The sequence below is a fragment of the Anser brachyrhynchus genome, assembly GCF_964034855.1.
Source record: "Anser brachyrhynchus genome assembly, chromosome: 4".
Lineage (NCBI taxonomy): Eukaryota > Metazoa > Chordata > Aves > Anseriformes > Anatidae > Anser > Anser brachyrhynchus.
Genome location: NC_137698.1, coordinates 18,556,420 through 18,583,990, shown reverse-complemented (window position 1 = coordinate 18,583,990; position 27,571 = coordinate 18,556,420). Strand labels below are relative to the sequence as shown.

Genomic DNA, 27,571 nt, shown 5'->3' with positions numbered 1-27,571 from the left:
GCGCATGCAACTTTTCATGGAAGTAAGCAACCATCACATTTTTACTGATTAGCAGAAGTAATTGATTTGATGAAAAATATAAATATAGTAAATATTTTTATCGCATATTATTTCACCTTGCTGGTGAAGACTGCATAAATGAAAAATATTTAGAGTACATACACTGTTAGTAGAGGTATGATATCCATAAAGTTGAAGACGCTGACAGACAGCAAAAACGGGCCAAGTCAAGTATCACGTCAGAATGAAGACAAAAGAAGGAAAAAAAAATAAAGACAACAGAATAGGTTAAGATTTATTTTATATAACATTAGATTTAGTTTTATTTTAAGGTGACAGTGAATAGAAAATGGTTTGCTTTATTTTCATTCATTAAATTTTCTTTAGAGAAATACGAAGTTGAAGAGATTAATGTCAGGAGGAAAGTTCCATTTTGTAATCTTTTCTGAAAACCTCTTCTTCTGGGTGCAAGTTGCCTTGTTCAGAATAAACAGTGTGTGAGAGATTCAACAATCGACCTACAGTTTTGAAAAACTAATAACGCTAGTTCTTCTCTGGGTGGGAAGAAAAGATCCCTTTTTAAACCTTATCTGAGCATATAAAGTATTAATTCTTGGAATTCAAACTTTATACAGTTTCAGGGACAAAAACCTGAGATCCTGAATCAACGGTCTGAAAAGGATACTGGGCACCATGACAAACTTCACAGATATGTCAAAATGTTTCTTATAATGAAGAATTCTTTCCATAAATATGTGCAAATCACAAAAGAACACATTTATTCTGCCATGGGCTTGACAGACACTTGTACCTGATTTTTACCTGTCCACCAGTAAAATAATTCCTGGTACTGCTGCCATCCTCCAGACAAACCACGCTAGTCTATTTCTGACTTACCTTTCTCATGCATGTAATAAATGCAAATTTGACATTAAATTAAGAATTTAATGTTCCAAAAAAATCTATTCATATAATATAAACAACTGAAGATGTTTTGTGCTAGTCATAAGCAGTATTTAATAAATATATATATATATAAAATCTGTTCGCTTATCAAATTTCATCAGCTATATTAAAACTGCTACATTAATAACAAGTATGTCTGCATTTAACATTTTTTGTAAGCTATAAGAGCAGGAGTATAGTTTGGTTTTGCTACTGAGATGCCTCACTTTTAAGTGACTGAATGGCACTGCCTCATTACTATTCAGTTTTCTTAAAGATTCCAAGTGGAATCAATGCTACTGTTGTGGCATATAATACAACATTTAAATACTAATTTTTCTTTTCTATAAACCACTTAAGTATTTTTTCCAATAACTGCAGTAACTGTTTTTCTTTGTATACACTTAAAATTATACATATTCTTTTAACGATAAAAATTTATTGCTTCAAAACAAATTGAAAGTCATTAGCGAATGCGATACACATACACACACAATCTTGTACAATTTTGACCTGCATTAAAGAAAATAAACGGACTACCAGCTGCAACTATTCCAATTTTACTTACCAGCATTGCACGTTTTTCTTCATCTCCCTTTCTTTCTCTCTTCTCATTTTTTTTCCTGAAAATCTCTTGTAGCTACAAAACAAATCATTTTGTTCTTATTTTGCTTTTGGGCCATTTCACATGCATAACAATAATTCACCGTAACACTGCATGCACTATTAAAACATAGTTCTTCGGTTCCAATTATGTTTTTTGTTTATATTAGTTCATTAGTTCTTCAGTAAAATATCAATGTTCCAATGACAGTGTTTTTTTGTTTGTTTGTTTATATTCATGCCTTCGTGAATCTTCTGTCACCTTAAGCATAACACAGAAAGGAAAAATTTCTTTATTAGTTTTCCCACAAAATAAAGCTAATAACTCTGTTTGGGTGCACAATACTCAGAACATCCTATTTAGCTTTATGTTTTAGCCAGCCTAGGTCTGTACTGGCTTACAACAAGTGGGAGTTTCCAGTCTTTTCCAACTCCTCTAAGCACATCCTTTGTTGTCAGGTACTATTTAGTTTAGTTGTATAGCTATGCAGTCAGCTGGATCAGTTTTTTTTCATGTTAGTTAGCTAGATCAGTTCTTATTCCTGCTGGCACAAGCATGGGGTGGAAACACCTGGTGGGGGCGAAACATTCCCTTTAAGCAGCAACAAACTACTACTCAAGAGTAATTTATGAAGTACCTTTGTTTTTTCAAGTATGTTCAAAGAATACTTTTGAGTCTTGTAAAACACCTCCTTCCCAAATTTCTTTATGTTAAGAGCTTTAGACATGACTTCTGAGACAACTTCAAAAACCACATTTAAAACATACAGAGATTCTTACACATTTATTTTTAGAAATTGCAATGTCTTCATATTATGAAATGGTCTGCAGTTCTATTTCTTTGTAAGTATCAATATACTTTAAATAATTTTATTATTGCAATACTTACAATATTCCCAAACCATTAGAAAAAGAAAAATGACATTATTCTTCACAGCAGACAGAGCAGTATTACGATGCTGTTACTGTGATGCCATCTACCAGTGAACTTCAGCTTTTCAAAAATCGCATCTGAAAATATTATACTGCCCCTTGTAGTATGTGTTAATTCAAAATGGGCCAAAAAAAAAAAAAAACACACTGTAGCTGACAAATTTGTCCTATCCAGAATATGGTATTTTTAGAACCAAACATCATGGTATACAAACAGTGGTTTCAAAGACTGGATTTTACCTACCAGAAGTCTGGTAAAAACCCGATACTGATAAAGTGTGTGTGATATACTTTGCAAGAAAATCTTCCAAATTTAATCAGAATAACATATTTCAGAGAATGAAAGACAATGGGATCAGCAAACTCTGCTGCTGTGGTATGATAGCAATAAAATAAATGAATGCAGTGTTAGAGATCAAACAGCAAATGCCTTTGTAAATAACATTTTATAAATTTCCAAAATGAACTACTGTCTTCTGGAACTGTCTATAGAGCAAATACAGACCAGAGTATTGTGTGTCACTGTACCTACTTTTAAGTACAGGATTAATTTACAGATCTAGTTATATCTTTTCAAATATTTTTGTAAATTCACAGGCACAAACTACTGTAACCTATGCTGACAAGGAAAGAGTGATGAGAGGACATTTAGCTTGATGGCCTAGAGTATTAAACAGCTTGCAACCCACAACTGTGGAAAGGAGAAAGGTAAATGAAGAGATAGAAGTAGAAAGAAAATACTTTGTGAAAACTGAAGTGACAAGCCATCAAGTAAGAGAGAAGAGTGGCAGTAATTGAACACACACATACCTCCCCCTAAAAAAGAAAAAAATCTAGGGGAAAAAAGGCAGTGCATCTTTGGATGTATTTCCCCTTCCACTGAAGCAAAGAGGGTAGGATTCTGTTGCATTCACCATTAAAGCGCTTGCTAAACTTCTGGAAATGGATCTTTTGTTCAGAAAGAGTGCTATAGGATACCAGTGAGTAGAAAAGTGAATGTGAGAGGATCTGGGAGTACTTTCATAGGAACATTGTTCGGAACAGGATAATGAGATTGTTGAAAGGAGCAAAACCGAGATCTCCTGTAACAAGGGAACACAATCCTTCTGTTCTCTGACCTCACCCTTATGATATAACCAGAGGGAAAAGCACAAACACATGATGAATTAGTTTACAAAACCACCAAAGCTGTTATCAGAAAAACTAAGTATTTTGCAACTCTTTACTACATGTACTCTTTTTCTTTGAGAATCGTAACACGCGATCCCTACACCGTTCTCTAGAAAGAGGGTTTTTTGTAAATCTGAAAAGTATTAACTTTACTTCCAATTAGCTCTCCATAATCAATGAAGAAGTATTTTGCAAACGTTGGATGTAGTTCAAACGTCTACGTTTACAGTTTCCTGCTTCCAAGCACAGAGGAGATGATCCACACCCATGCAAAGTGAGTACGGATGTCAGATACATAGTCTGCAGCTGTGTCTATCAGAGAATAACTCTGGTATCACTGAATAAACTTTTATTCTCATATTTACTTTTATTTACACAGACACCATTTATCTACCTTCCTACGTATTTTAGTTTTTCTTACTTCAGATCTAACATTCTGATGTATGGGTTTTGACCTAATTTTTTTGAAGGGTTACTGATACTAATCCAGCAGAGTTAGGATCATCTATATGTGTATCTATATGTGTATATAGTGTATCTAATGTTTGAAAAGTCTAATTTCTTCTATCCACTAAGTCCGGTAACAGGAAAAGAGTAAAGAGGAATTTTTAACGGCTATCGGTGACCATGACAGAGAAGAAATAAAAAGCAAGATGTGAAGAGGACTATAAAAGCACGCTTATAAAGAAAGATGTAATATCCATCCCTAAGTGTTGCACTTTTTTCCCTCCTTTATGTATGTGATCCTATTTTTACCATAAGTTTCTGAAAGGCAATGCTTCCTGCTACAATTTTCTCTCCCATCCTAGCTCTTGTAATGCATGACCTTCTTTCATTATTTTAACAGTCTATTCCACTAGCTGGTCTGGATAGTCATGAAAGACAACCTTCCCGTCTCCCAGCAAATTACTTTAATGTTTGGAGCTTTTTTTTTCCTGGAGGAGATGGTTTTTGGAATCAGCAAATGGAAGGAAATGTATATTTAATATTATAATAGAAAAAATGTTCAGCATGCCAAAATATGCATGTGGCAGCAGCTTCCAAAACAAGAGACCTGTTCTGATGGAGCTAGGCCAACAGAAAACAAGTCCTCTTCAGATCTCACTCACTGGCTGTGCATCACCTCCTTGAAAAAGAGAACTGAAGTAAGTGCAGTGTGTTGAGGATAGTTTCTGTGAAGTTTCCATTTTCTTTAGGTTAGCATAGGTTATTTGGATTGAGCCTTATAGCTTGAGTTGGAAATAATTCAGAAACAGAACACAGGAAGTTAGGGTGCCTTTGATTTTAATTGTGTTTTTAATTAAATAATTCTACTGATCACTGATATAGCAATATTACTTCAACAGTCTTAATTATCTGTGAATGTAGTAGCAATTATAAAGATCCAGAATAAAAACTGGAATTAAGCTTCAAAAACCATTACATACAATATACATATGCACTGTAATAAGAAACTACTATTTACATTACATTTACTGTTTACATTAAATAAGGTAAATAAACCACTCCAGTCAGTGGAGAATGCCTCATGTTCTCATGATTGCTGACATCATCTTAAGTCTCAATCTGGACAGAAAGTGAATTTCAAGATTACATAAGAACATTGAAGGACTGAAAATATACGTACCACTAAGAATTCCTTTTTGTCCACCATCTCATTGCCATCAGTATCAAACATGTTGAAAGCAATTCTAAAACCTGCATGCGGCTCTGCCAAAAAAAACCCAATCATTTCTTCATTTGCTCAGAAAAAAAACAAAATTCTAAGAAATTATTTTCTTATTATTAAGAAATTATGTCTTTTATAAAAGCCATATCCTTAGCTAATTTAGATTAGTATATTTGTGAACATAGTAAATGCAAATCAGAACATCAATATAACAGTATTGTCTGTATTATGAAAACATAAGGTATGCTCACAAATGCATAGATTAGGGAAATATACAGTAGAAATAGAACATGAAATATTCAAGAAAAATACATTTCGTTAGAGGTTGGTTCAGCAGTTAAAAGAGTGTTAGTTCATAATTAGAGTCCATTTTATTTAATAAAATTGTAGGAAATAAGTTTATGAAAACAGTGTTCTCAAGACACTTTAAAAAGCTTTGCAAAAAAAAGTACAGGATGCAACTCCTGGTCAAAATGAATGACATGTTGAAAGAGGCAGAATTTTCTTGTTTACGTGCTTACAGTCATTGAAATTTGAGATCAGGTTAGAGTTTTACATCAGTTCAGAAACACGTTGACTTTGAAGGCAACTGTAAGTGAAGTCTTTGGGCAACATTACGGTGATAATTCACTGCCTTGCAATATGGGCGAATTATGGCCAGAGGTCAGTCCAGATAAAGAGATGATGGAAGGATATCCACTGATATAGCACTTAAGGATTGTACAGGTTTGGGCTAAAGTTCCCGCTCTGTCTGTTTCACAGAAAGTATCCAAATCATATCTGAATAAAAATCTAATGAATCCAATATAAATGTTTTAATTGTATACAAAGGAAAGACAAAACACTTTGATCCTTCCCAAAAAGCAGATCTTAAAATATCAGTCAGCATCAGGCTTAGTTTACTCTAGCTATAAGTTCTTCTACTTTGTTTTCACAGGTGGTAGAAGAATAAGTATTCAATTTTGTTAGTGTTTTCTTACATAAATATTTACTTCAGTTTGACAGAAAATGAAACGTTACTGATATCACTATTCCACTGATGCTGTCTTTTACGCACTAAGAGGTAAAACAAAACAGTAATAATGTATATGACATATATTCTTCTCCCTATATTCAATGTCCTTTATGACTACTGAATTCAGTACATTCAATTAGAAACTGTATACAAATTTCAAAGAACAAAGCAAGTTTAAGATCTTTACTGGGTTTTAGCTGAAGTGCCTCAGCTTTCTTAATACCCAGTAAAAGATGTTTCTAGAGAATAAATCACTTAAAACATAACACAGGATTCTGTAGGACAAGACAGGTTCAAATGAATATAAAGATGCTTGATACATTTTTTTTTCGATATTGGGATATGCAGGAGAGGACAAAAAACATCCCAATGTGTAGCAATACATTCGAAACTTAAGAATTTGAAAGGAAGCATTTTTTTTCTTTCCCCCAAATACTTACTTGTTAAAATACATAAGAGAAATAAATATTCTGTGTAAGATATCACACCTGAAAACAAAAACAGAAAAAAATATGCAAAATTAGTTTTACTTTGGATTCAAATCTTAAACTTGAACATATTAAATCTATGTACAAGACAGAACATTTTCATACATATGCATGTGTATTCCCATTTGTTTGCATGTGACCATATTCAAGCTAGTCATTGATTCATTTGACTAAAATATGGATCTATGGTGGTTTGTTTTTGTTTATTTTTATTTTTATTTTTTTTCTGTAGAGTATTTTAGGAGATAGATACATTAAATAAGGCAAACTAGACAGTGGAGAATAGCTCATTAAACAGAAGCTGGTTAGATTTTTAGAAGCTATTTAGCTCTCTGAAAATCTCACCAATAATACATGACAACACTCTTTTAACAGGAGAACATTTACTCTGAGAACTTTATTAGTGCTTCCTCCTGATGCATACTGTTTGAAAACAGTTCTTGACTTTAATATATGCTTTCTAAGTGCATGTCCTATATTAACTGAAAACTTGGCCTTGCATTACTTATGAAAGTAGTTTGGGCTTTCGAGTTGTCTTTATATGCACACTTTCATAATAATCACCTGAATTTTATATTACAACTCTTATTAAATGAACGTGTAGAGTTTGTTAAATATTTTCAAAGCCTATTAATGGAACCTGTACTGTCATCTTCCACATCCAAAATACCCGTAAGGAATACATCCAAGCTTTTCATCTTTTGTTAGATATCAAAAGGCAATCACAGTATGAAATGGCATTTCCTTTCCTCTTCAGAAATAAAAAAGGCAAAATTAAAGTTAGTGCTGAAGTCAATATCCAAACGGTATGTCTGGTACCCTAAGCTGTACTTCCACTTCTTCATTTCTTGGGTAAAAAGATAACCTTGCAGAATGCATATAGTGCAAGTGAAAAAGAACATCCTGCAGTGCACTAAGAACTGGCAATAGTAACCTGCAACTCTACCAAAAGCCTTTAGCTCTAACAGTCTTCAAGGCTGAGCTACCAAAACTCGTTCCTGATTTCTAACCAATTGATTCTGTTTTATAAAACCCAAAATCTTAAGTCAGTCCACAATATTAGACTATTTCAAAAGCTTAACAAAACAAGAACAAAAAAGTATTAGATGCCTGATAGCAGAGATGTCTAACTGCTGCGACTTTCAAAAGTTACTGTCTCCTTTATTTCAGTCCAAGTGAAGTTCGTAAGCAATTTTAAAAAACCCAGTCACACCTTCAGATGCTTAAATATATTCAGTTGAGTTAGACTTTAGAAGATATAATGAACTATGTAAATAGTCATCTGAACTTTTTTCACTGAAACACCTATATAATTCAAACTTAAACACTATATTATCCATATAGATTTCACAATTATTGAACAGATTTAACATCAGCACTTCCAGTGCTGCCAAACTAAGAAACTTCAACATTTTCAATTAATACTTATAGCACAAAAAGTTCCATATTAGTTCTGTCCTGAAATAATATTCATGAAGACTTTGTCATTTTTCCAGCTTTGCGGTGAAGATTCCCTGCTTTTAAGAACAGTTGTAAAAATCAACTTAGATACTTCTTCAGCTGCATTCTCCAGTAACACAAAGATGTGAATCAATGTGTGGCTTGAATTTACACAGCACCTTGCAGAAGTTCTTTGACAAATGCCTACTTGAGTCTGTTTGGACAAGCAGCTATCAAGAAATCAGATACCTCAAAGGTTCTCATTCGGTGATGTAAAACATTCTTTAATAGCCCGTCAATAAATGTAAAAAATGAATTTTTGTTTGTTTGATGACACCTTCTTTGTTGTAGAACGGAGGAAGGAAGTGCAATTGTCAAACAGTCCACCACAGGTATGAAGACAGCAATATAAAAGGCCTTGAAAGCATTCTCTCCTTTTGTTTGTGCTGCTATATTGTAGCTGTAGACAGATAGTTCTGGTTGATTGCTCTGAGTGTTATGGGAGAGAGGCTCTGTACTTTCAACTGAATTGAAAGAAAAGCTTATACCAAGATCAGAAAGAAGAGGTGGAGGTCACTTGAGGGTAAAACACAAAAAACTAAGACCTAAAGCTGGCTGGCATAAACCTGTGTAGTTTATCTATGGCAAAATATATTGACTTTGGTACTTGCTTCATACTAAAATGTGCATGTTTTAAAGAATATGAGTAAAATAATCTTGAAGTGTTCATATCATATACTAAATGAGAATGAAGGAGACTTGAATTCTATTCCCATTCATTTCTATTCCCTTTCCCATCATCTATTCTTATATTATCTATAAAACGTGATAGCAGAACTCACTTGTTTTGTAAAGTGTACCGAAAAGCTATGAAAGTGCTGAAGTTTATTACCAGTGTTACCAGTTTATTACACCAGTTTTGAGTCCTCTTAACTTCTATTAGATTCTGTAGAATTTCACTAACAGAAGACTGGAGTAAAATATTGTTGAATCAAGACTGTCTGTTTTGGAGACATCTTATTACAGACTTAGTAAGCAATATCTAAATACATTTTTATAAACTGATAACGTACTGATTTAACAGATTCTGAAGGTGAATAGTCAGATGTTCTGACTATACAACTGTCAGCCAAGAGCAAGGAAATACAATGCAAAAATGTGCCAGTTTCTGCTTCTCCCTGAAGTACTGACTGCAGACTCAGGGCAAAAAAATCTAAGTGCAGTTTACAATTCAAGATTCAAGAGATTCAAATCTCTAGAACACGCTAGAGATTTGAGCTTGGGACCCTCCTCTAAAAATAGTGGTTTACTTACTTGTTTAATAAATTTAAGCTGTAGTTGAATTAGACTCATAAAATAAGTGCACACATTTGATTTGAGTTTTGTTGTTAGCATGATTATTTTAAAGATCCAAAAAGTGTCTTTATTTTATAGCAACTACTTGTGGCTGCTTTCAGAAATATTTTTAAAGTTCCATCAGTCCTTTACTATTCTGAATATAAGCAAAAGAATATGGGGGTTATTTACCATAAGTAGCTTTTGCATTTTGGTACACAAGCTAGCAGATTCTTTTTTTCATTTTTTTTTTGTAAGTGATACAGAATATTAAAGAGGGAAAAAAAAAAAAAAGACCTGGACCATGGCTCTTCCTTTACCAATAAAGTTGTAAAGGCTCAAAAATAGCTTGGTCTGCTCGCTTTAAAGGGATAAAACAGAATTTCTGAAACTCTTTCTGTTGTGAAGAAAACATTTATTCAATTATATCAGGGACCATCACTGTCTATATAATCACATCACTGTACCAATTAAAAAAAAGTAAAGACATTTTGCATCTTTTTTAGAACATTCCATATAAGTTCTGTTGTCCGAACTGACAACAGTTCTACAAATGAGTTTTCATTGGAAGAAACTGAACGTGAAACAGTGAAACATCAGTTTAACATATACTAAATTACCAGTTCACTTAAGAATATTAGCTGGAAGATGTCACAATTAAAACAGTGCAGAGACTAAAGGGAACTTCTGTATTCTTTAAAATGTAGAAAGCAACAAATTTATTTTTTTTTAAACTTGATTACATTTTCTGAAAGATTTAAGTACGACATTACTTCAGCCACAATAAATTAATATATATGACAATTTGGTTCAGGAAAATGAGTTCTTATCCCTCACCTTTCTCATTAAGATTACGGAAAAGTTTGGATGATCCTTTCCAAACTGGTGGCGTCTCCATAAGGATCTGATTCAATTCCTAAAAAATAAGATTTGAAAAATACTGAAGAATATATTTAGATATTTAAATGAAGATGTTCTCTGATTATGAGTAAATGCTAGGAAATCAACATGAAAGACAAGAAAGGAACTCCATGCAAATCTACCACTTAATTTAACTTCAGTTTATCACAATGACTTTGTAATTACTCAAACACATACATAAATTTTGCATACATGATTAATACAAGAATTGCTCATCCAAGAAATAATCTGCATGAATACTAAGTGCTTGCAGAATTGGAGAGTTACATATAACATATTGTTGCTGAAATTACTCACCATTGCACATGTTCACTGAAGCCAAGGATGAGTCCCCCCTGGATTTCAGTGAGGTTTTGATACAAGCTCTAGGAAATTGTTCTTTTAAAATACTCAACCTAAACTAAAGCAAACTTCACCCATGAATACAAATGTACTTTGCTCTCAATACACGGACACTGAAACAGCCTTCTTGCAGTTGTACAAATATAAAAAAACTAAAATGTGAGAGGTACTTCAACATCACAAAAGGTAGAGTGGCATGAGTATTTCAGGCAGCTGTTACACTTAGCCACTAAAGAAACTCAGATACAGGCTGAGGAAGGAACTGACAGAGGTTCGAGAAAGTCAGTAAATGTAACGTAACAGGCACAGCTGCTCAAGTATGTTTGAGATTCTGTATTCAAATCAGTCTGAAGTGACAAAAAAGAAGAAATTAAAATTTATGCATTTTTTTTTATAAGGATGAAAAGCTTTCTTCTGCAACTACAAGTTTACATCATGAAAAAAGGCAGTTGTAGCAAAACATATGGTTATAGGAATTATTCCAGCCCAGGAACTATTACCCACCTGCTTTGAAAGGGATCGCCACTTTTTAGCACCTGCAACAGAAAACAAAGTTATGAATATACCAAATTTAGTTATGTCAATATGGTGTCATTAAAATTATACTACATCCACAATCCCTATTTTCTAGCCAAACAAAAAGTATTTTCCCTACTTTATTAATGAGATAAGTCCTCAGCCTGGTTCAAAAAAATTCTCTTAAACTATTTTTTCTAATAATAAGATAAACACATACCTAGACTCCTAACTTTCAATTCAGACTTACAATTTTTAATCAAACTCCACTTTAGCATGAGAAAATATATTCTATCTCCTAAACACATCATTAAAGTATTAAACTGGAAATAGTGAGCATTTGTGTTAACTTACAGTATCAATGAATAGTCTGAACCATCATTTAGCAGCAGCAGTATTACAATTTCGACTGTAAAGGAAACCTAGATTCTGGCCCCTGCTTCAGTTCACTAGCCATATATTTGAAAGCAAATACATAGAAAATCCTTGAAACAACATCAGAAGCTAGGACTCCTTTCAGCCATTCCTAAGAACTTCTTTACTTAGGAAGAACTTCTTTACTGAAAGGGTTGTTAGGCATTGGAATGGACTGCCCAGGGAGGTGGTTGAGTCAGCATCCCTGGAGGTCTTTAAAAGACATTTAGATGTACAGCTTAGTGATACGGTTTAGTGGAGGACTTGTTAGTGTTAGGTCAGAGGTTGGACTAGGTGATCTTGGAGGTCTCTTCCAACCTAGATGATTCTGTGATTAGATTCATGCCCCCTTTTAGAGCCTCTGTTGAGCTAATTTTTTGTAAGCAATTTTAACAAAAGCTGAAGAGTTCAGAACTGAAATTGCTCATTAAACCTGAAAACTCATAATGAATAAGACTGAACAGATGCTTTCTTCCTGAAGCCTTAAAATGAAAGAATTCAGGAGCAGATGATACTGGCATTTGACAACAGTTGTCTACAACCACCTAAGAATTCAGAACTTGATGTTCATCACCACCCTCTCAAGACAAACCTTTGCACACATTCAGTATTAAGATAAAGCACTGCAAATATCAGAATTTGCAAGGGTACAAGAAATTGATTATGTGGTCAAATACTTATCTTCTTGGTTAGTAAAGGCTAATTTTTATAGAGCAAAACACCCTCTGGTACTAGAAAACCCCTTCTCATGGTGGTGTCCATGCTTCATTAAGTAACAACCAGGACACAAAAGCTACTCACTGTGGTCTCTCACTGGTTCGTGCTATGACACTGACTGATATTTTAGTTCTACGCCTCAGCAATAGCACTAAGAGTGTCTGCAAATCCCACTGCAAATATGGTGGGGTTACATCACGCAACATCGTTATGTGAGCCAACTTTTTCATATACTTTTCAGTTTAATTATTTAATGTCAATTAAAGCTTTGTCTCAAAATGCTAAAACAACCTCCTTTACCACATAAATTGCTGTATGTTTATGCCTACCACAAAAAATGGGGAATAATTATATCTAGCTTTCCAGTCAGATAATTTCTCATGTTAGATATAGATTTATCCTTCTAGACAAGCAAGTGAAGTTTTCTGTCTATATACATACTTCTTACAGCTCAGTATTAAGCTGAAGTTTTTAAGAGCTTTTTAGCAAAACAAAGTATTTCCTCTTCTTTTAATTGACTTTCTGAACATATAAACACATATTCAGATGGTAAAAACGTATCAAGCATAACTATTAAGATATATTTTCCCAAATGAAAGCCTTCACCTTAAAGGCAGCAGGAGAAAGTTAATTATACCATTTATTTCATATTTGACTCCAGCTGCCTGGAGTCAAAAGTTATATTTTATAAAAGAAAAATATACTCTTACCATATTAGTTAGTGTTTAATCAAAAAAAGGAAGTGAACACCCTCTTGACTTTTGTAGGGTTTACAAGATTTCCAAAGTAAATCAATCACAATAGACGCATTCACTCCATCAAAAATCTCATTCAGGTCTAGTATCATTAGCTTTTCTATAAAGCAGACACAAAGAGCTACTATTATTACTCTTCAAAGGGTGGTTTTGCTTTCTGACAATATTCAAGGCCTTTATAGTCTTCATCCATAAAAAAAAATTAAGCATATGTTCTTTTATGCAAAATATAGACACTGTGGTATGTTGGCCTGCACGGACCCTGCTATTTATAGTTTCAAACAAAACTAAAATGATCCAAAATTACAAAATATTTCTAGCAGGTATTATTTTATTCAGAAAAATACTTTATTTAAACTTACTTCCTTTAGGAGAGCATAAGAAGACAGATAATTAAGATGTGCAAACTGACAAAGCAGTATAAAGATAACAACTAAACATTCAAAGATCAGAAGCTGGAAATGGTAATAAGTACACGTCATTTACTTCATTTATTACTTCCTATTTGTCAGCCTTCCGTCCAAGAAGTCAGCCCAGTTCTGCCTAAATATCATAGATGACTTCCACCATAATGAAGTCATCCACTTCTACTTAGTTGCAGCCTCCTACACCATCCCTTCAAATAATTATCTTAGTCATGTAATCTATAAAACTAGTGTATAAAACTTAAAGGCATGCAGGTTAGTTTTGCCTTCAGTCTCTGAGATCAACTGAGTATCAACTGGATACATGGGAAGGATTTTGATACAAGCAAGGTTTTTTACACTCAACTCAGAAGGGTTCTGCATTGTTTGAGTTCCTGATCTCTTCTCTTTTGACATGAGATGAACAGAATATCCTTGTAAGCTTAACACTTTTATTTTTTAAACATCTGAATACTTGCAGTGAAGGAGGAAGAAACCTAAATTTAATTAACATGGAAAAGTCTTACAGGTGTACCACATATGTAGTGTAGACAGACTAGTCAAAACATCGTAAAATGAATTTAAAACAAAGTGGATTATTTAACTGATGGCCAGTAAATGACACAAATACTCCATAGATATACATGACTATGCTATGGGATGCACTGCCAATGGAAAAGCTGCTGAAACCCACTTTCACAGTGACAAAAAAAAAAAAAAAAAAAGGATGACCTGGAGATCCGGGTAAAGAAAGTAGATCCAACGTGCTCATGCGTAATTATATTAATTTTTTTGTGATAAGGAATCTGCTTTCTCTGTTTCAAATGGAGAGCAAAAAAGGGAATGAAGATTTGCTTCCTGCTAAGTGCTTCAAAGTTTTGCAAGTTTTCACTACCTAAGCTCTATCTTCTGTCTTCACTGTTACGAGATTACATCTTTATTCAAATGCTATGGAAGTTTTGATCATGGATGCGCCATGGCTGGTTTCTTTCCTCTTTGTTTCACTACAGTTAACCTAACAATGGGGAAAAAACTGCAGAGACCTTTAAACTCTCCTTGACTGTTTTACCTGCTTTTGACTGCTCGCTATATTAGCTTTGTGGTATAGATCTTTCTTCCTGAAGTCTACAGTAAGGTATTATACATGTCACATCTGAGCAGAGATGCTTTCATTTCTCAGTTGTGTGCTGCTACCAATGCCCTGCAAACATGAGGGCCACGAAGTCATATTGGAGCAGCAATTCACTTACTGTTTGGTCACTCTTTGATATTTAAAGCAAAAATTTTAGAAAAAGTGAAATGAAGTTGTTAGTTTATTTTTCATCAACTTAATTAACACGCAGTGCTAGAAAGTGTAGAAAGTAGATTCCCGGAAGGACTGAAACTCCTGCTCAAAGTATGTTCTTTAGAAAACCATGACATGGTTATAGAATCTCTGTAGAGCAAAACCAACCAAACAACAAAAAACAACCCCCCTCCCCAACAAAAATGATACCAGATGACAATTTAAGATTGCAAAAATTGCAAACCAATGCTATCCTAAATTATTTAGAATACTGGATTCTTGCCTGCCTATTTACACAGAAAGTACACAGAGAAGGAGGTAAGAGTTTTATAGCAATACTGGTCTGCTTGGAAAGAAACCAGAACTGTAACTGTGTCAATGCAAAAGGTAAACATGAATTTGTGTTTCATGCCCATTAAGCTGTGTGTGACGTCTAAGGTAAGAATGTTTATCTAACGTTTTCTGAGGGAATCAAAAAAAAAAAGTATACAGATGTTTACAATCTAGTAGAAATCAGGATGCCGTCTGCATGCATTTGGATACCATTAAAAATAAAATTCTGGAAAGTTCAGCATCTTTTCACCACAATCAGAAACAACAGTAGCAATCAAAACTAAAAGGAAAAATAACATAAACCACCATCATTTCCCAAGTAATTTTAGCAATATAAAAATCCTGCTTACATTTGGGTTCATCATTTGTGACAGCCTGAATGAAGTCATATGGAGTCATATACAGCTGTCCTTCAAATTCTAAACTGGCAAACCTACGAAACCGTTGCTCCCGAGGTGTCGCATAAGGGTGCAAATCTTCAAGGTCTGATCTGCTTTCTGTAACCTTGGAAGACAGAAGGAAATAATTTTAACGTACAAAAAGTATTGTTTTACAATTGCCACTGCCATTCACTATATAGAAACTGGAAATGTAAAGGTGATAATTCATAAAGTCAAATCCAACCAAATATTTTTGTACAGTAAGAGTTGAAATTAGGATTTCACTGCTATCATTTTCAGTCTTCTACAATTTTAACAATAAATCTTCGTGCACTGAAATTGTTGACACTACTCAAGCTTGAGGGGGGGGAGGAGAAGTTAGGCTCATGAGTCAGAGAAAGGAGGACAATTTTAACTCAAAGAAGTCAGTGTAACTGGAGCAGTCAGACTTTAAATGATTCTGTTAAAATTATTTCAGTTGTCTGACATTTCCAGAAGAAAATTGAAAACTTTTTTTTTTAATTGCTTTTTCATGTAGTATGCAGTTGTTGATAGTAATAGGCAAAACACCTCTATAACACCATTTACACAACACAAACCTTCTATGATTATTGCTATTTCAAGTATCTACTGCAATCAAAGCTATCATACTCAGGGAACAGAATAAGAACAGAATTACTCCTCCAGAGCTACAGAAGTATTATATGGCATGGAGTTCATACAACCCATGAGAGGTTTATAGATATTGGCCAATTCTGTTATGTTCATCATCCCACTATTTTTAAACTTAGTAATACAAAGCTGTAAATATTCTAAATTGTTATATCTTTATTTTATACTGTCAAAGCTTAAAACAGAAGATATACTACTACTAACTGAAAACTTTTTTTTTTTTTTTAACCTCAAAGCCAGGCAAACTCCTCCGTGGAATCAATAACTTGAAGAAACTGCATGTTTCTTGAACGTGTTTTCAGAGATGAAAAAGATAAAATCCAGACTGCTTCATAACAGGAAAAGAAAGGATATACCTAAATCCATTTCATATATAGGAGTCTTAGTACTTGGATATTTTACCTAGGACATTTTAACCTGCCTTCTAGAAGGAAAAAAAAGACTACTGAGCACATAGTTCTCTTCCTGGACTGTCTCTAGTCTCTCTGAAATTATTGTGTCTACAGGGGGAGAAGGAAAAGGGAATCAAATTTAGTTTCAATGGCAAAAAACTGTCACAGAAATTAATTGTAATAGAATTGCTTATACATTCATTTAATTTTTAGTAGACTGCTCTATATACAAATATTCTATACTTCTGACTGAGAATCAGTCTTCCATGTTTTATCTTTTTCAAATGATTACTCAGTTAAATGTGACCAATAAAAAATATTCTAACAACTAGACCTACAAACTCTTTTTAGAATGACACACTCATATAATCACAGGATTGGTTTGGAAGGGACCTTAAAGACCATCCAGTTCCAACCCCCTGTCATGAGCAGGGACACCTCCCACTACATCACGTTGCCCAAAGCCCCATCCAACCTGGGCTTGAGTACTTCCAGGGATGGGGAATCCACAGCTTCTCTGGGCAACCTGTGTCAGTGCCTCACCACCCTCTGAGTAAAGAATTTCTTCCTTATATTGAATCCAAATCCCTTCTAGTTTAAAGCTGTTACCCCCTGCCCTATCACTACACCCCCTGACAAGGAGTCCCTCCCCAGCTTTCTTGAAGGCTGCCCTTTAGGTACTGCAAAGCCTCTAAGGTCTCCCTGGAGGGGAAAAAAAAAAAAAAAAAAGATGAATTCTCTTCTGACATATCCATATTCAAGCCAAAATATTTATGTGTTACTGCTGTTAGAATATAGTCTTAGTGATCCTTCTACAGTCCAGTGGCATTCAAGCTATGCCTTCATGTGGGATTTACACAACACAATTGTTTTGGTAGAGCTTGTAGTGACATAACTGATTATCTTTGTATTTGAAGTTTAATAATCTATCTTTTTTTTTTTGATACATATGTTATTTTATCACCGTTACAAGCATGCTTTCGAATAAACACAGGTTGTAAGCATGAGTAATATAGCAGTACCTCTGCAAAGTCAACTTTCAGGAAAGAAACTGCTTCAAGGCCATATTACATGCACAGTATGTGTAATCAATTGTAATCAATCATGCATAATCAGAAGAATCTGTAGGTAATATATCATTCAAGAAATATCATCTCACCTTGACTGTTAAGATTTGGAGAGCATGTTGAGTTTCTTTGTTCTCAAGAAACTCATACCATCTCAGGTACTGCTGCTTAGGATTTCCCTCAAGACACATAAAAAAGCATTTGCAAAATTCTCAGGCATATCTTAACATTACCTTAAGTACCCTACACTAATATAAAACAACATATTGTAAACATGGAATTTTTAAGACATGCTTAGACTTAATTCATGCCAGTACTCCGGTCTCCAAAATCTTAGTTTCCACTTCACTTTCACCAGTCCACATTTCCCCTTTGGCTAAATATCAGTGCCAGTATTTTACACTCTGGCTAAAAGTCAGTGTAATCCAATATAAATACTGCTGGCCACCACTAGGAGCCATACCTCTCAATACCCTGCACGCCCTTAGTCTGGCACTTAAATGCTCTATTTGCTAAGTGTCAAACTGGATAAGAGCACTGATCTGAAAATTTTTTGTTTTTGTGGTGTTATTTCTTAGCCAGATAAAATCCTGGATCTATCCCCAAAGCACAGTATTTGTTCCAAAACCTAGGCCGCAGGAATTTGCAGCTTACGGAAAAGAAAGTTTCACCTCTTCCAGCAGAAACCTGTACCTACTTCAGGTTAGCACGGTGGGGAAATTACAGGTTTAAGCATAATTTTAGTCTAAGGAATAAAAATACCACTTTATTATGAACTTTGTGGTTTCACCTGAAAGAATCAGAACAAGCTGTTTATGCTACTGATTTAACATGAACTCAAACAAATGTATACAGGGCTTAACTTACCAGTGTCAGATCACTGGACTCACCTATCAAGCGTCCAAGTGTCTAGGCAGGGTTTGGCTGCAGAAGATTCTAGGCACAAGCATTAGTAAACTGCCAAGTAAAACCATCTATGGGAATAATAATATTTTTTTCCTGATTTCCTGTTGAAAGCTTTTCTTCTTCTATTACTGCTTATTAATTCATGAAACTTACTTGCATTGAATCTGTAATTGTTAGGAACTACTTAATATGCTAATTAAAAAGTCAAGACATCCTAAAATGTTACCTCAACCCCATATCTTTACAGGCATTCACTTAAGGAATTCTCAACCTGTAATTACAATGTCTCCTCAATATATTCTCCCCAACTTTAGCAGATTATAATGCAGTGAGGCAAGTATGAGAATTTTCTGTGACACCGTGATTTGCTCTCAATTGATTTATTTGATACTTTCGCCCAGGTTAGGCAATCTTGTTGTAACAGCACTAGTATCAAATCCGATGGACGCAGGAACGAGACACAGAGAGTAGATACTGAATACCTCAGGAAAGGTACTGTTAGTGAGGGAGTGAATAGCATTCGGTACGGTTCCAATTTCTATTTGAAGTTTCATGAGCTTATCCAGACTAAATCTCTCTGTAATTACCAACAATCTTCAAAAAAAAACTTTCATGAAAGTACATCTCTTTGACAAACAAAAGAGGGGAGATTTTTTTTAATGCTTCTGTTTACTAATCCTCTGGGCAACCCTACCTACAAACTACAATGATCTCGCATCATGTTATGGTTCTTTTGAAAACTGGACATGGTAATTCCCTTAGAGCAGAACGTCACGAACCTCCCGGTAGCAGTATTATCTTAATTTTAGGCGTAGCAGGTTAGTTCCTGTTTATCTGTACGGGTATAGCAATCTACTTCACTGAACTCGCTGGAAAAAAGTGGCTGACACCAAGAATCCAGGTGATGGCCATAATTCCCATCCTGCCACCTCACAACTGATCAAGTAGACGCCAAGGGGGGAGACTGAGGCTCAGCAGCTCTCACAAACCATGTCTTACCTTCTCCCTGTTCCCACAAAAGCCTAAGCACTAAGAGTTGTAAACAGTTTGTGCCTCTCATCCTTCTGCCCTTCCCCTTTCTAACTCCAGTGCATCTTTGTTAAGGTCGCTCAGCATTTTTAAGTCAGTCAGCTCTGAATGCATTCCATGCAGCATCTCTTTCAGAGTGATATCCCCCTGTATTATCTCCCTTAAATCACAGCAAAAACTTAACTGAAGGAAATTTAGGCTGTCTATCAAGCAAAATTACTGTCCCAAACTCACTCCCATTTTGTATTCATAGCTCACATGCTGTGTCTGCCAGCACAGCCAAGTCAAACAGCCCCAAAGGTCCAGTGCTCTCACCAAAGATTTCTATGTATTACTCCAACTGCCTTAAGGCATGGTTTCATCTCCATTTCTAGTCCCATATTTGTCTTACTGGCTCTCTTACCTCACTGATATGATGTCTGAATTTGGTATAATGTGAATTAACCTGGATGGTTATAGTGAAATCCATGCAGTAACTCTACACTGCCTTAAGATGGCCTAACACAGGACACAAGCTCACACAGTGACATCAAGGTAATTAAAACTGCAGTAGTTATGACCTCAAATTATTTGAAAATATCAATAAATGGTAATGATACTGCTCAGGGTCATTAGAAGTAAGGTGCAAAAGATAAAACATGAAATCGCTACTCGTCCTCTTATAAAACAGAGAAGAAACGTCCTTTGCCAAGTTGTTAGTCATAGAACGTTAAGTCAGTAATTCTGAAGTTTTATTCTGTGGCCAAAGATCTATTTTTCCCATAGAGACAAGCTTAAATGCCAAAGACAGGATTTTTATTTGAAAATTAGAAAAACTGGTGCCTACAAGCAGAAGTAATCCAAAAGAATCTATTATCAAAACCCATAACGATGCTTCGACTTTCAGATCCTACGAATATCTAAACTAATGCAAAATATTTTACAAAACATGAAAAAACATACACAGTGTGTACACGTATATGAAGTGAATGGCTCCAACAGTATCATAAAAAACACGCGTTTGTTGTGTTCCAAGTCAAATCAGTGTTCTTTTGCTTTTCCCAACTGACATAAAGGTGAGACTATTTTAGTTAAAGAAGCCAACATTTGCTACTAAAAGTACCTTTTGCTTGCAGTCAAAAATATGTTATGTTACAGTAGTTTAATCTTTAATTTATTTCAAGTGAGTGAGTTTCTTTGAATTTTTGCTTGCAAAGTAATCTGTCTTCCATCAATGAGAATCTGTGCAAATTATTAAAATAAAAAGGTTTTCAAAGCAATGCTGCTCCTTACTTCCTTCACTTATGTTTGACTTCAGGCTTATTTAATATGCTCCCATGTAGATAAAAGTAGCACAATTTTGTTTTCATGCTGGGTGGCCAAAAGGTTAAACGTCAAGTACCCAGTGTGGGGAAAATCCCAAAACAGACAAAATTGTTTTGATGCTTAGTGAAGTTATATTTCTAGCAACTACTTAGATGTAGCACAGCCAACAATTTTGTTAGTTGATCTCTTTTCTCTGAGGTAAGGACAATATTATATTAAAATATTTACAAGCATAGGAAGCTGGAATGTGTTTAAAATGCTGTAAAAGGGCCCTGTTCAAATACAATTCCGTTACAGGAAATTCTTGGGGTAACAATGTTTATCTATAAGCACAGCTATTCCAGAAATCCTCCAAAATAAATATTACACTGACATATTCTCCAACAGTCCGTCTTACATAAGTTTGACACGCAGATTACTTGAACTTTAGCAGTTCTTCCAGAAGACTCAGTCTGCATGTATACCCTGCTATACACGTCCATATGGTTCGCTGTGTGCGAGACTGAAACATGCTGGATCTGTCTATCCCAAGCATGTATCCCTTTTTATCATCCTGAGGAACACAGAAGTAATGCTGAGAGGAAAATGTTCCTATTCCTTCAACAAGGCTCTGCTACAGCTGGCTGGCAAGCACTATCCCTCGCAGGGTGGTTACACAGTGAAGAGCATCAGATGTTATCAGCCAACACACAAACCACTTTCCTACATTTGGCAATTGACCTGCTACATGAAATGCACAAGGCATATGGAAAACAGTTAACTACAAGTGATCCTTGTGAAAATGATCCTTTATGCATCTCTTCAAGCAGCATCCTCTTTGAGCAGGCAGAAGAGCCTACTCTCTAGGGGCATTTGCCTTACTTTTTGGAGTTAAACTCTTCATTTCACGGAGTTGGAAATATATGATGTAATCCTCTCAGAAATGTGCTGCTACAAATAAACTTGACCTTTTGAGTATTTTCACAAGGAGAAAGAGAGAGTTTCATGGTACTGCTGAGGTAGAAGGAAAAAACCCTCTAGAAACATCCAAAGCATGCAGCTTCCTTCTCCTGGAAAGGAACGTGCCTTCAAGAAACATGATAAGTAAATATTCTGTGTCTGTGTCTCCTCAACTTCCCTTTTAATTCCTAAGTCACCTCTGAAGGAAGTGATTCTCAGCAGCTATTCATAAAAACGTCTGAACATAAGGACCTGGAGTTCACTACCTCTACACAATGACAATACGATTACAGAAGAGATCTCTTTGGAGTGCTAAATATGTCATCATCGGCATTTCCAAGAAAAATTTAATAAGCTGCAGAAATGACACTGGAAGTAAGGAATATGGAAGCAAGGAACTGGAAATCAGATCTTCTGATACTGCATTATTTTCTTCTAGCACTGCTATACTGTGCTGAAAAAGCACGATACACAGCTGTCCTGACAAGGTAAATACTTCATGAACAGAACGTTGTTTGAAATCTCCAGGATAAGGGCTCTTTTGGGGTCAATACCATTCTCAGTTTTTCAGTACAGAGAATCTATATCAAAATAACTGTTGTTTCAAGGAGTTTTGTATTCTGCACAAGCATCTCCTAGACCCACAAAGGAGCTACTCCCAGTCCTTACCAAAACCGTCAGGCATGATACCAGCAAGTCTGGGTGCAGAATTTTACTTGATTCTGAAACATTACGTGGAAGTGACCCGGAAATTAAGTGGAAGGCTTTGCAGACTTTGCTAACAAATTCAACAGCAAAACTGTTTGCCACATAATTCGCCCCACGTTGGTGACATGTATCAGAATTTATCTGACTTCTAGCAAAGAGCAACTTCTTATGTGGCTGTACATAAATTCACAAATCTGTGTCTCACCAGGTTTCATTCTGTAAGCATTCCATAGAACAGAAAGATCTGCAGCCCATTCTGACACTCTCTTTCTCTAGGAGACTTTTTTTTTTCCAGTTACCCTCAAATGATGCACCTCATTTCTGAACTGGCCAGGAATGGGGAAGTACCCCCATCAATATCCACATAATCTTCAGTGTTAGGCCTGCAATCCCAAAACTCTCTTAAGATTGGTTCCATACCAGTAAATACTAGACACCAGGAGTAGGACAAAGCAACTAATTACCAATGTGGGCATGATACTATCATATTCCTAAATATTCCTCTACTACTCCCAAGCATTGTTTGCACTCAGTGGTAGAACCTGAAGAAAAACAACCTGCAGTGATACTACCTGGGCCAAGCACAACTCTCACAGGCCATGTGAATGTTACCTGGAAACAGTTGGCCTGCAAGTCGTTCTTGGAAAGTCACAATAAAGTAGGTTTAAAAAAAACCACAGAGACATCTTTTTCAGTATCTACGGGGACCAGAAACCTATTCTGCCACCTACTGGAGCTGCCTAGATGAAACAAGGCTGTTCTGCCTATTACACTTCCACAAAAAGCCACCTCAAGAAGTAAAGAAAATGTGGGAATTAAGGACTAGCTACGACTGCCTCATCCATATCTATCTTGAATTCTCTTGACCATTTTTAATATTTAAGTACTTTAATATTTGAATACATTGTGATACTGTCTTCACTTACAAGTTGACAGTGCACTAACCGTTAAAAACTATTTTTTCCATTGCCAATTAATATTTCAGAATCAATTTTTTTGAATGGAACCAATACATGGGAAGAGATGGATTTTGTGTTGCACACACTAGAATGTTTAAATTTGTTAAGAATCTCCATCAGTTCCATGTTTTGAGGACAGGATTTCAGGTTTTGCAAGGGGTAAGCACTTCGATGTCAGGACTGTTCTCTTTTGAGGGGTTGTTCTAATAAGTAAGTTGTGAGCCTATGAAAACCTTCCTCCAAAAATACTCATTTTTTTGGATGGAATACTCATTTCCATCTGCTACATGAAGCCCCAGAGATAAGACAAAAATCATGCAGTGCAATTCCTTCTAGCAGCTACTGTAGTTCACTATAGCACCAGGAAGCAAGAGCAGAGACACCAGCTGCCTCTTACTTCAAACCAAGTAAAATCCAAGTAAAGCATCTTCCAAAAAAATCTTCCAAAATCCAAGTAAAAAGCATCTGGGAAGGGCATCCTGCTGGAAGGAAGATTATCAACAACACACTACCATTGCACAATACGATGAATAACATTCATGGTATTTTATTCACGGAGGTATTTTAGAAGCCTGTAATGAAAGAGCAGGCACAACTCGAAGGCAATCATAAGTGGTGCACAGATCACTGACCAAGCTCACGGTCAAACTACTCTTGGTAGCTGAACAGCTAGACCCAGTATCAAACGATGGCATTCCTCTGTTGCCACACGAACCCTTCTGCAGGGCAACAGCCAATGACAGAAAAAGCACAATAATACATTCATTCAAACCAAAACTTTCACACCTATTTGATCCTCATTTTGGGAGGATGGGTAGGCGGGGCAGAATTGAAAGGATGTTTTGTCCCCCGAACGCTGACCACTAACATCTGCAACTTGAAATCAGTGAGAACTCTCATTCAAAATAAAAGATGGAACACAAAGTCAATATATCAGTCTGTGCATTTAGTCTGGCTGCACAAGCTGAGTGGACACATTTCAACCTACTCCTTCAGATTTTATCGTTAACCCAATTGAAACCCAAAATAATTACAACCTCTTTTCTCACAGGTGCACAAAAATAAGCATGTTTATTTTTTCTTTCTTTTTTTTTTCCCTCCCTGGTGTTCGACTCTACAGCATTCAAAAATATTCTGTGTATAGAAAGTAGACACATTTTATTTTACATGTTATTTTATATTGGTTCAAATCTAACCTTAGTTCTGACATCTAAGCTCTACACTCTGCAACCTCAACACTTTGGAAGTTATGCATGTAAAAATTCATCATTCCAAGTCACACTAAATTTATTGACTTTTCAAGGTTGCAGCAGCCATGTTTCCTTCAGAAGAAGTCCCAGAATTAAGACTGGGTAAGTCAAATGATGTAAAGTTCTGTCCAATCAAAATGGCATGAAAGGCTGAAAGAGTTTCTTAGGTTATCTGTGCCCTGGTACCATACTCAAGATAATGAGTAGATGAGGAATCAATAGTACGTGGCTCCCTTTCCCTTCGTACACGATGTTGCCTACAGAGACTGCCTTTTGGCTAATAACGAAGGCAAAAGTGCTACCAGCGTTCATAACTGAGCCTAAGGCCTCCACTGCAAAAATGCAGAGCCCGTGCCCACACATATTATAAGTTAAACTCGATGTAAAGGAAGCGGGCCAATTGCACCACTGATTTTCAGCCTTAGAAGCCATCAGCCTGCCAAACCACCTAACCACGGCTCTTGACATTTTAACAAACCCGTAATTTTTTAATGAAAAAACAGACAGACATCACCACCACATGCTAAGCACAGCAACGCGCAGGATTTTCTCCCTGTGGGGGGAAACTTCAGTTTCCAAGGGGATGCCAACTCTTCCTAGCCACCCGTGGCCGGCCAGCCACCGCACCTGCCGCATCAGTCCCACCGCCGCGTTTCTTATCGGCGGCAAGCACCAAAGTTCTGCGCAAACCTTGCAGGTTTCGTGCTACCGGCAGCGGTTCACCTTACAGAACAATATTTTATAAAAGGAAAAAAAGAAGGTGTTTAAGAGCTCCGAAGACGCAGGTCGTTCGCAGCAGGAGCCTCCGGGCGCTGGCTGTGCTCAGGAGTGGGACACCCCCGGGGGAGGCAGGGCAGGGCAGGGCAGCCCCCCTCCCTATACATCCCCCTCTTCTCCATCCCCTTCGCTCCGGGACGGGCTCCTGCCGCGGCGGGCAGCGGCCCGGCTCCCAACCTACCGTCTCCTTGGCGGCGGCCGCCACCGGGATGGGGAGCAGCGCCCGGGCTCCGCCCGCCTCGGCGGCTGCCGGCTCCCGGGGGGGCTCCCGCCGCCGCTCGGACAGCCGGTGCCCCGCGTAGCCGGCGACAGCCGCTCCAGCCGCCGCCGCAGCCGCCGCCCAGCCCAGCTCCCGCCGCCCCCGCCTCGTCCCGGCCCCGCCGCCGGCCCACAGCCGCCGGCCGGGCTGGGCGCCGGGCGCGGGGCACAAGCGACGGCGCCACCGCAGGAGGGTGCGCAGGGCGGCCATGGCCGCGGCTCCGCCCCGCTGACGGGCGCACGGAGCCCCCGAGGGGGAGAAGGGGAAAGCTCGCGAGAAGCGGGGAAGGGGTGGGGAAGCGGCACGACTACGCCCCGCCGTCTCCCCCACGGTACTGACTGCTCCTGGCAGTCCGACCGCTGTGGTCGTAGCGAGGGGTGCCCGAGGGGCGGCCTGGTCAGCCGCAGGGTTTTGTGCCCGTGGTGGGCTGTGAGCGGGCGGGAGCCCAGAGCCGGGCTGCTCAGGGCGAAGCGGCAGGGTGGTGTGTAGAAACCGCCCTGAGTGGGGACTGAGCTTATTCGTGAGCATTGTGGTGTAGAGTCATGGAATCACAGAATATCCCCAGCTGGAAGGGACCCACAAGGACCCAAAATCAGACCATGAGTCTGACAGCGGTGTCCAAATGCTTCTTGAACTCTCACAGGCTCAGTACTGTGACCACTGCTTTGGGGAGCCTGTCCCAGTGCCCGACCACCCTCTGGGTGCAGAACCTTTCCCTAACCCCCAGCCTGACCCTCCCCTGTCCCAGCTCCATGCCGTTCCCTCGGGTCCTGTCGCTGTCCCCAGAGAGCAGAGCTCAGCGCCTGCCCCTCCGCTCCCCTCGTGAGGGAGCTGCAGGCCGCCAAGAGGCCTCCCCTCAGCCTGCTCTGCTCTGGGCTGAACAAACCGAGGAACCTCAGCCACTCATCATACGTCTTGTCCTCTAGACCCTTCACCATCTTTGTAGCCCTCCTTTGGACACTCTCTAATAGTTGAATGTCCTTACATTGTGGTGCCCAAAACCACACAGTACTCAAGGTAAGACTGCACCAGAGGAGAGCAGGACAATCCCTTCTCTTGACTGGCTAGCAATGCTCCAGAGCCTACCTTTTTGTTTTTGTCATTATGCTTCTGAGGCCTTCCTTCATGACCCAGCAATATGTCTTTGCAGAAACCTGGAAGCACTAGCTTCAGAGAAGAAAGAGCTTCCAATTATACCTCATTTGCGTCATAAGTATGAAGCCTAGACTTGACAACAGCATCAAAATTGTTCACTTTTACTGCTGAGTCAAGAACATCCACTGACCTTAGTTATCCTTACTAAAATAAAGATTGCTGTGAGTCCATCAGTCCCTTAAAACCTACTAATGTCCTGATCCATTTAAAACGTTGGACACTCTTGGGGCATACCAGCTATACAAAGGTCTGCAGCCTGCCGAAACTGAAGATGTGAGGCTTGTTTCAGATGAACTTGAATTAAACAGTGTTGCCTCTGACACATTTAGTGTATCAAGTCATTGTTTTTTAAATTTATTGGAAGCTGACATTCCATAATTTTTGGAACTGTGCTGTTAAGTGTCCATAGGAGACACTTGATTACAAGAGGAACAGTTTCTGCAAGTGAAATGTGAAGCAGGGAGCTAAGCGACTAACCGTCAAAGAGT

The 27,571-nt window shown here is 37.3% G+C and overlaps 1 protein-coding gene across 6 annotated transcripts in view; it reads right to left on the bottom strand.

Annotated features, from left to right (window-relative positions):
• The window catches only part of MICU3 (mitochondrial calcium uptake family member 3), a 49,637-nt gene extending 22,882 nt beyond the window's left edge, over window positions 1–26,755 (bottom strand). Inside the window, exons 1-8 of one of the 6 annotated variants that reach the window (XM_080589559.1) lie at window positions 25,851–26,747; window positions 15,636–15,789; window positions 11,366–11,397; window positions 10,436–10,514; window positions 6,776–6,823; window positions 5,279–5,361; window positions 1,514–1,585; window positions 163–201 (exon numbers count right to left, since the gene is read on the bottom strand). In XM_080589559.1, coding sequence (XP_080445685.1) covers window positions 163–201; window positions 1,514–1,585; window positions 5,279–5,361; window positions 6,776–6,823; window positions 10,436–10,514; window positions 11,366–11,397; window positions 15,636–15,789; window positions 25,851–26,456 — 1,113 coding nt within the window. In that variant the 5' untranslated portion in view covers window positions 26,457–26,747. Of the gene's footprint in view, window positions 1–162; window positions 202–1,513; window positions 1,586–5,278; window positions 5,362–6,775; window positions 6,824–10,435; window positions 10,515–11,365; window positions 11,398–15,635; window positions 15,790–25,850 lie in introns of all 6 variants that reach the window. The other 5 variants (XM_080589561.1, XM_080589563.1, XM_080589560.1 and 2 more) reach the window with 5 other exon arrangements.
• Between the last annotated feature and the right edge of the window lie 816 nt (window positions 26,756–27,571).